The sequence below is a fragment of the Otolemur garnettii genome, unplaced genomic scaffold (genome assembly GCF_000181295.1).
Source record: "Otolemur garnettii isolate 467f Iridium unplaced genomic scaffold, OtoGar3 scaffold00073, whole genome shotgun sequence".
NCBI lineage: Eukaryota > Metazoa > Chordata > Mammalia > Primates > Galagidae > Otolemur > Otolemur garnettii.
The window spans coordinates 124,301-134,355 of NW_003852468.1; the positions used below are offsets into that span (position 1 = coordinate 124,301).

Consider the following 10,055-nt stretch of genomic DNA (forward strand, 5'->3'; position numbering starts at 1 on the left):
GGGAATCTTCAAAGATCCCTCAGCAGGGAAAATAGGAAAACATTTGGTTTGCTCGATACAAAGTGACATATTTTGTCAAAAGTGGACAAGTAACAAGAAGTCCACAGCAAGCACAGGATAAGAAGAATTTGGTGATTATCAAAAGCACTGAAGTTGAAAGGTGTTAGGGAAGAAAACAAAAGGCACCCTAATTAACTTTCAGCTAAGGGCAGCAGGTATTTGAATATATTTGAATATATTCAAAGTTAGTGGCTCTATTTTTTTAAGGGTAGCTAGAAACAGCAGCAGTGAAGACAATGTGATTTTGTAACTCAAAAATGAAAGGAATATTTATCTTTCCAAGATGACAACATGCAATTGTAGCAGAAAAGTTCATTTTACTACAAATCAGTATAATCTCAAGTGTTTTTGAAGCCAATGACTTTTTTGCATTCATCATTTAGTATTGTCTAATAAAATAATTTATGGAACTATAAAAAAAAAGAGTTGTGAGGTAGCAGTAGCCAAGATAAATGCTTAGGTTAGGGTTAGCATTTGTCTTCATGAGGGCTTTCTCCACTATTTGTGTTTTTCAAACTTTTCTATCTCACAGCACACTTGAACCTAGAGTTAAACTTCCATGGCACATTTAAATTGTTGATCCAAAAAAAAGTAAAAAAAAAAACACTGTTTTTGGAACTTCTTTCAAAAATAATTTAATTAATGATCTCTAAAACTTTTCATGGTACCCCTAAGATCTTCTTATAGCATGCCAGTGTGCTGTAGCAGGCTGATTAGAAATCACTGACCTAAACCAATTCTGGGTAAATAATTCTGGCAAGCATCTGAGGCTCATTTGACCACAAAAGAAACTTCATAGTATGCTTTTCTTTCAAAAACTCACATTTTAAATTTGAGGAATAATTAATATGCCCTCAGTTTATCAGACTACCAGCACCCAACCCATGTTCTGATCTGACCTCTATTATTGCCTTCCCACTTCCTGCCATCTCTTCTTGAGGATTTAGAACAATATTCTTTGCCCCTGCCAGGTGTAGTGGCTCATGCCTGTAATCCCAGTACTGTGGGAGGCTGAGGCCAGAGGATTGCCTGAGCTCAGGAGTTCAAGGCTTGTCTGTGTGAGAGTAAGACCCCGACTCATGAAAAAAATGGAAAAACCCAGCCGGGTGCTACAGTGAGCCCCTGTAATCCCAGTGGCTTCGGAGGCTTTGGCAGCAGGATGCCCACAGCCTGAGTCTGAGGTTGCAGTGAGCTACAACACCACTGCACTCTGCTCAGGGAATGGGGTACAACTCTGTCTCGACAAAAATAAATAAAATATATATATATACACACACACACACATAATATACATACATATATATATACTTTGCCCCTAGTGCTTTTTTTGTAGGCAATTACCAAAGAAAGCAATGTTTGAGTTCTCTAAGAGATCAAAGGGGAGGGACTGTGTTCTCATCTAAGAGTTAGGAGATCTAAACTCTTATCCCCTGACTACCAGTGAGACTAGTCAGGTAATTCTTCTGGGCCTGTTTCCCCTATTAGATTATTTCTAAAGACTTTTCTACTACTAACATTTTTCAGTTGTAAGAAAGATCTATGATGATGAAAGGAATGGTTGTTGTTATGGGATATTAAGAAATTATTATGGACCAGGGTGAATAATGTTTATTGTCATAAGATAGATTTTTTTACATTGCAGACAGGAAGACAGCCTTCTAAAATCTCAACTAAGAGTCTGAATAGAAATTTAGAGAAGATAATAAACACCTTTGCTCTATTTTCCATATTGTTTGTGTAACTCTTAGACAAAGTTAGAACCCCTGCTATGTGGTTCCACAGAACCTTAAACTTCCCCTACATATCACTTATTACAACACATCATAATTGTTTGTCTTTCCTAGTGGATATGCTCCCTGGAGGCAGAGATAGTGTCTGTGTCCTTTCCTCTCATTAAATCCCTACCACCCAACTCAGTACCCAGCAGATAGTAGGCAGTTAACATATCTGTTGCATGAATGCTGTTGCAGCCTAGTTCCTGCCTCAAACAGAAACAGTCCTAAGAGGCCAGGATCACCTGAGCTCCTAAGTTCAAGACCAGCTTGAGCTAGAGTGAGACCCCATCTCTAAGAATAACCAGGCATCATGGCAAGCGCCTGTAGTCCCAGCTACTCCAGAGGCTGAGGCAAGAGTATCACTTGAGCTCAAGAGTTTGAGGTTGCTGTTAGCTGTGATGCCATGGCACTCTATCAAGGGTGACAAAGTGAGACTGTCAAAGAAAAGAAACAGTCCTAAGAAGCTTCATTTCAAATCAGGTGATTAATTTTTTTCCCTCAGAATATCAACCATTTTAGAAAAATAAATATATGACCAGGATGGCTAATGTTAATGCTTTCTTTTCTTAGAGAATAAGATCTTTCCTTCTTTCACTTCATCACACTGTTAAAAAATGATTTGAAATTTTTATGATGATGCCTATAACTAAAACACAGTAATTTGATTTCTGTTATTTTCTGAAAGAAATGAATTATCTGTTGGCCTCTTTTTATATCCACTTTGGCAGGTAAAATTTCTCCTGGTGGTTTTCTTCACAGATGACTTTTTCAGAAACAGCACTACAGAACAGAGTGGGCAACAAGCTAGTAATAGAGAAGTAGAAACAGAGAAATTGAAGAAGCAAGAAGACTTAGGGCTAATGTACCAAGCTTCATATGCTGCCTCAGAGAGAACTATCAGCTAAAGGAAATTAGGAATTAATATGGTGATGATGGTTAAGTAGTGAACATAACCTGGTTATGCAACATTACTTTCTTCCTTTCCCCTAATCTTAATCATAATGACAAAGGGCACAGAGGCCTTTGAGGGAGCCAGTAAAGATGAATTATAAAGAAATGCTGTGGTGGCTAGGGATTTGAAATTGAATGACTTATGACTTCTGAAAATTGGACATGTTCATGATACCTGGTTCAGGGATAGCTCTTTTGGCTCACTATATTGTTAGGGGAAATGCCTGCTTAAAGCTAAAAGTGAAGTCCAGGAATCCCAGATGAATGCTTTCTGATAGAGACCAGAGCCCTCTTGAACAGAAGCAGCCTCAACACAGCTTTGTTCTAACCTTAGATTATCTAGATAAATCAAAAAAAATCTTGCCTGTCCACAGAAGAAGAGAATAAGATACAAATTTTTAATAAGTTGGCCAGAATCTGGGTTTGAGTAATTAATTCTGTTGACAGTTTAAACAGGGGTATTTTTCATGTCCAGTGATTATATGCTGACTTCAGCAGTCTTCCTCATTCTGCATTCAATTTGGTATGAGCTATAGCCGTCTCCAGTTCCTTAATTACTTCAGGATTTTTTTTTTTTTTTGAGACAGAACCTCAAGCTGTCCCCCTGGGTAGAGTGCTGTGGCATCACAGCTCACAGCAACCTCCAACTCCTGGGCTCAAGTGAGTCTCCTGCCTCAGCCTCCCAAGTAGCTGGGACCATAGGTACCCACCACAACACCTGGCTATTTTTTGGTTGCAGCCGTCATTGTTGTTTGGCAGGCCCAGGCTGGATTCGAACCCTCCACCTTAGGTGTATGTGGCTGGCGCCTTAGCCACTTGAGCCACAGGTGCTGAGCCACTTCAGGATGTTGAATCAAAATTATGTTTCCAAACAGCCCAACGACTCTATAGTAAAAACTTTAGAGAGTGTGTTGAATACAACTGATTTATTGGAACAGTGTCGTAGTGTCTTCTGTCTCAAGTATCTCCCTCCCTTCATTCCTTCCTGTTTCTCAGATGCACAAATACACATATTCTCACTCTTTCTCCCTTGCCTAGTTTTGCCCTACAAAAGCTGAGGCCCGGAGGAGTGCTGCAAAGATTGCATTAATGAACTCTGTGTTTAATGAACATCCTTCCCGAAGAATCACTGATGAGTTCATTGAGAAGAGTGTCTCTGAGGCCCTGGCATCTTTCAATGTAAGTTGCATGGAGGTGGAAGGAAGAAGAGCAGGGGATGGGTGAACTGGCAAAGTTGGGAAGTCTTATTGGGAAATAGAAATGAATTCTTTTTTTCTTTCCTGTCTACCTCTCTGTTCTTTCTGTTTATTCTCTGTTGTGTCTTGTGTTCCATGTCTCAGTTTCTAATTCTACATGTGTTTATATGTGGGGTTTTGTTTTGTTCTGTTTTGAGATAGAGTCTTACTCCAGCATCCTGGGTAGAATGCCTTTGCACTGTAGCTCACAGCAACTTTAATCTCCTGGACTTGAGCAGTCCTCTTGCCACAGCCTCCTGACTAGCTGGAACTATAGGCACCTGCCACAGCGCCTGGCTAGTTTTTCTATTTTTCATAGAAACAGCGTCTCACTCTTGCTCAGGCTGGTCTCGAACTCCTCAGCTCAGTGCTAGGATTACAGGCGTAAACCACTGCAGCTAGCCTTGTGTTTATGTATTTTTTTTTTTTGTCTCCTTTCATTATATCTCTTTGAAACGTAGAAACTTTTTTTTTTTTTTATAGAGACAGAGTTTCATTTTTTCACCCTTGGTAGAGCGCTGTGGCATCACAGCTCACAGCAACTTCCAACTCCTGGGCTTAGGCAATTCTCTTGCCTTAGCCTCCCAAGGACTATAGACACCCAGCTATTTTTTTTGTTGCAGTTTGGCCCGGGCCAGCTTTGAACCCGCCACCCTCGGTATATGGGGCTGGAGCACTACCCTCTAAGCCACAGGCACTGTCCAGATATGTAGAAACTTTTAATTCAAGATTTATGGACTTTTATTATTTTAAAATGAAAACTGAGCTTGAATTTTGCTTTTCCCAATTTTGTTTTAAGACCTTAGTCCCTTATTATTGTTTTTAAAATAAGACTAGAATTTCTTTTTCCTTCTTTCTTTGCTTTTGTTTTGTTTTTATTTATTGTTTTTTTTTGTTTGTTTGTTTTGAGACAGAGTCTCACTATGTCACCCTCAGTAAAGTGCTGTGATGTCACAGCTCATAGCAATCTCAAACTCTTGGGCTTAAGCAACTCTCTCGCCTCAGCCTCCCAACTAGCTGGGACTACAGGCACCTGCCACAATGCCCAACTATTTTTTTGTTGTTATTGTTGCCATTATTGTTTAGTAGGCCTGGGCTGGGTTCGAACCCACCAGCCCCAGTGCATGTGGCTGGTGCCCTAACCACTTAGCTATAGGTGCCAAGCCTGTTTCGTTTTTAGAGACAGGGTATTGCTCTGCTGCCCAGGCTAGAGTGCAGTGGACCAGTCATACTTCACTGCAGCCTCAAACTCCTGGCCTGTGTTCTTCCTGCCTCAGCCTCCCAAGTTAATGGGATTATCGGCATGAGCCACTATGCCCATTAGACTTTTTATTGTCACTTGTCTCCTGCCTCCATTACTTCATCTTATCAATAAAGAACTCCTCTATATTATAGTGTCTTGTCTTTTTCCCTTTTGGAAATGAGGATGATAATTTATTTACTATTTTAAATAGTAATAACTGGTCTTTCAAATAATGATGATAATAATAATCACAGCTAATACTGAGTATTTACCCTGTGCCAGGGACTATTCTAGGGGATTTATACATTGTATTTTATCTCATTTGAATATCACAACAATCCTATGGAGTATAAGTACAATTATTACCCCTATTTTACAAATGAGGACACTAAAAACATAGAAGTGAAGTTTTGTCTAAAGTGAAATAGCTAGTAAGTGGTAGTGCCAACCAAGACTAGATAGAAAGCCAAGCAGACTTTGTTTTTTTTTTTTTTTTTGAGACAACTTCTTGTTCTGTCAACAAGGCTGGAGTGCAAGATATGGCTGGTGCATCCATATCTTACTATAGCCTCAAACTGCTGGGCTCAAGAATAGCTGCAACTATAGGCATACATTACCACACTTGGCTTTTCTTATTTTTTTGTAGAGATAGAGTCTCACGTAAGGCGGTCTCTGAAGTCCTGTCCTCAAGCAGATTCTCCCAGTTTAGCCTCCCAAAATGCTGAGATTACCCACACAGACCACCAGGCTGGGCTCTAAGCACTTAGTTTAGAATTACAGTTTAGAAATTGACACTGCCTTCATCCTTCCTCCCTGCAAATTCGTTAATAGGGTGATAAAGTCAGACCAATTTTCTGTTTCTGTTCTCTTTGCATTTAGTTAAGATATAATTACATATATTAAATTATTTCAGTTATCTTCTTTGTGGCTTGAATTAAATTATCTCTGATTCCTTTCCAATTATATTCTAATGATCCTTTCACTTATCAAGTATTCTGTGATGAAATGTTTGCTGAATAAATGGAGATGGTTTAACAATGTTAGATGTGGCCTTGGTGCCTATAGCACAGTGGTTATGGCGCCAGCCACATACAATGAGGATGGTGGGTTCGAACCCTGCCTGGGCCAGCTAGACAACAATGACACCAATAACAAAAAATAGCTGGGTGTTGTGGCAGGCACCTATAGTCCTAGCTACTCAGGAGGCTGAGGCAAGAGAATTGCTTAAGCCCAAGAGTTGGAGGTTGCTGTGAGCTGTGATGCCACAGCACTCTACCAAGGGTGACATAGTGAGACTCTGTCTCAAAATAAAAAAAAAAGTTAGATGTGGAATTGTGATACGAGGCAGAATTTCCAACCTGTTCATGCCATTCTGGTGTAGTCCAAATAAGTTGCATGCTTGCCATGATACTGATTCCCTTCAGCTCTCAGGGGACTGGGCAAGGCTGGAACAAATGGACTTCTCTACCCAAAACCACTCTGATTGCCAGCAGCCTCTGTGTATCCCAGTTGGCTATAAAAATATGATCATTATTTTATATGTACCATATTACAGAAAAGTTTGAGAGGCACTGAATAAAATATCATATTGAACAGTTACAAATAAAAATGAAACAGTCACTTACCTCAGAGCCCTAAGGCCTAATTTTGAAGATTATCTTTTTCCTTCCTCCCAGTAAAAGCCCTTCCAGATTTTTGCTTCTAAATCCAAATTTTGTGATCCTTGCTTCACCACAAAGATTATTATTAAACCATATGAGTTGGTAGTCTGACGTCCAGTTGATTCTAGCACAGTAAAAACAAATAATAATGATAATAATAATTAGTAGTACTCTTGGCTTACTTACTGAGTGGTTGGCATTATTTTAGATGCAATACATATACAGTATAGGAAAACCCTATAATAAACTTTATTTGGTTATAACCTGATTGGCTCCTGACTTCTACCTAGACCCCTTTCTCAAAGAATGCAGAATAGGCTTGGTGCCCATAGCTCAGTGGTTAAGGTGCCAGCCACATAATCAGAGCTGGCAGGTTTGAACTGGCCCAGGCCTGCTAAACAACAGTGACAACAACAAAAAAAAATAGCTGGGTGTTGTGGCAGGCACCTGCAGTCCCAGTTACTTGGGAGGCTGAGGCAAGAGAACTGCTTAAGCCCAAGAGTTTGAGGTTGCTGTGAGCTATGATGCCTCGGTACTCTACCCAAGGGCGACATAATGAGACTCTGTCTCAAAAAAAAAAAAAAAGTGATGCAGAATAAAGTTCTAATCTTGGGATATACAGGTGTGTGGAACTGGCTAGAAAGAATAGGCAACCTCTTAGGAAGCAAGAGGAAAAAGTTGGGTCCCCATGTTCCCAGTAGTATCCTGACCCTAATTTCCTAGAGCAGTTCACAAAAAGGTCACCAAAAGGAGATGCCCTATTGTGTAAGTCCCAGTCAGCCACAAGATTTGGAATTATCTCCAATAGTTAAACCAAAACCAAAAACGACCACCAAATGTACACCAAACCATCGCTAGTATCAGAATGGATTTGGATTATGTAACTTGACACCAGGTCCAGAAAAATAATGCATCTACATTTTATATGATTGGTGTTTCTAGACCGCATTTATTCCTTTTTAACCTTTTTTTTTTTTTTAGACAGAATCTCACACTCTGTCACCCTAGGTAGAATACCATGGCATCATAGCTCACAGCAACTTCAAACTTCTGGGCTTAAGCAATCCTCTTGCCTTAGCATCCCAAGTAGCTGAGACTACAGATGCCTGCCTGGCTAATCTTTTCTATTTTTAGTAGAGATGGGGTCTTCCTCTTGCTCAGGCTGGTCTTGAATTCCTAAGCTGAGGCGATCTACCTGCCTGGGCCTTCCAGAGTGCTAGGATTACAGGCATGAGCCACTGTGCCCAGCCTTAACTATTTATTTATTTATTTATGTTGCAGTTTTTGGCTGGGACTGGGTTTGAACCCACCACCTCATGCATATGGGGCCAGCACCCTACTCCTTTGAGCCACAGTCACCACCCTTAACTTTTTATTTTTAACTTATAAAATATACTTAATTCTCAAAACATCCTATAAGGTAGGTCTATGATCATTCCTATTTTACAGAAGAGGAAACTGAGGAAGAGAAAGGTTAAATGACTTGACTAAGGCTATACTACTAGTAGGAGCTTCAGTCCAACCTCTGAACTTCCATGCCAGGCATCTTCAAACTATGGCCCGTAGGCCACATGCAGCCTGCCTAGGACGTTTATCCAGCCTGCCAGGTTATTGCCGCCGCTGCCTGTCCTGCTTAGCAGCTGACTCATCCCGGGGCCCACAGTCTGGCCCTCCAACGGTCTGAGGGACAGTGAACTGCCCCCTGTTTAAAAAGTTTGAAGACCCCTGTTCCATGCTGTACTAATTTTTGCACATATTAGACTTGAAGGCAGAACAATGTGTTTTAGTTCTACCCTTGCAGGGATATACCAACAGTAGACACATTAGGAGGCCTAAATATCTCATGCTTATGAATTGTACTATTTCTCTTTAAAATTCATTGCCCAGTTGTCCTTTAGGCCTGTGATCCCCAACCTAGGCACCCTGTTAGGAATTTGGCCACAAAGCAGGAGATGAGTGGTAAAGGAGGGAGCTAGTGAGCAAAGCTTCATCTGTATTTACAGCCACTCCCTATGGCTTGTATCACATCACCACCTGAGCTCCACCTTCTGTCAGATAAGCCAAAGCATTGCATTTTCATAGGAGCGGGACCCTGCTGTAAACTATGCATCTGAGAGATCTAGATTGAGCACTACTATGAGAATCTAATGCTTGAAGATCTGAGGTGGAGATGTAATACATTTGAATCATCCACAGACCCCCCCCCCCACTCTATGGAAAAACTGTTTTCCATGAAATTGGTCCCTGATACCAAAAAGGTTGGGTATCACTGCTTTAGACTAATTCAATACTGAACTCATATTATTTAGGCTAAATCAGAGCACTTCTCTCTGCCTTAGTGTTCCCACTTTGTAAAATAGAGAAAATCAGATTAACCTTTTCCTGTTACCTACACATCTGTGCTGACCAACAGAACAAAAACCAGCTCCATATAGTTATTGAGCATTTGAAATTGGTTAGTATGAATTGAGATGTGTTCTAAGTATAAAACAGGCTGAGTGCTGTGGTTCATGCCTATAATCCTAGCACTCTGGGAAGCTGAGGTGAGAGGATCCCTTGAACTCAGGAGATCAAGACTCTTGTCTCTACTAAAAATAGAAACATTAGTTGGGTATCCTGGCAGGTTTCTATAGTCCAGCTACTTGGGAGGCTGAGAGGCAGGAGGATTGCTTGAACCCAGAAGTTTGCAGTTGCTATCAGCTAGGCTGATGCCATAGCACTCCATCTGGGCAACAGAGTGAGACTCTGTCTCAAAAAAAATTAAATAAATTAAAAAAAAAAAGTGGGCCAGGTACAGTGACTCATGCCTATAATCCTAGCACTCTGAGAGGCTAAGGCAGGTGGATTGCTTGAGTTCAGTAGTTCAAGACCAGCCTAAGAAAGAGCGAGACCCTGTCTCTAAAACTAGTCAGACATTGTGGCACCTGTAGTCCCAGCTACTCAGGAGGCTGAGGCAACAGGATCACTCAAGCCCAAGTGTTTGAGTTTGCTATGAGCTATGATGCTATGGCACCCTACCTATGTCTCAAAAAAAAGGTATGGGGTAGCACCTGTGGCTCAAAGGAGTAGGGCGCCTGCCCCATATGCCAGAGCTGGCAGGTTCAAACTCAGCCCTGGCCAAAAACTGCGA

General features: G+C 40.9%; 1 protein-coding gene across 1 annotated transcript in view; it reads left to right on the forward strand.

Moving 5' to 3' along the window:
• The window catches only part of LIX1L (limb and CNS expressed 1 like), a 23,946-nt gene that overhangs the window by 11,760 nt on the left and 2,131 nt on the right, over positions 1 to 10,055 (forward strand). The window contains exon 3 of the mRNA XM_003793776.3: positions 3,825 to 3,965. Within this exon, the coding sequence (XP_003793824.1) occupies positions 3,825 to 3,965 (141 nt within the window). The remainder of the gene's footprint in view (positions 1 to 3,824; positions 3,966 to 10,055) is intronic.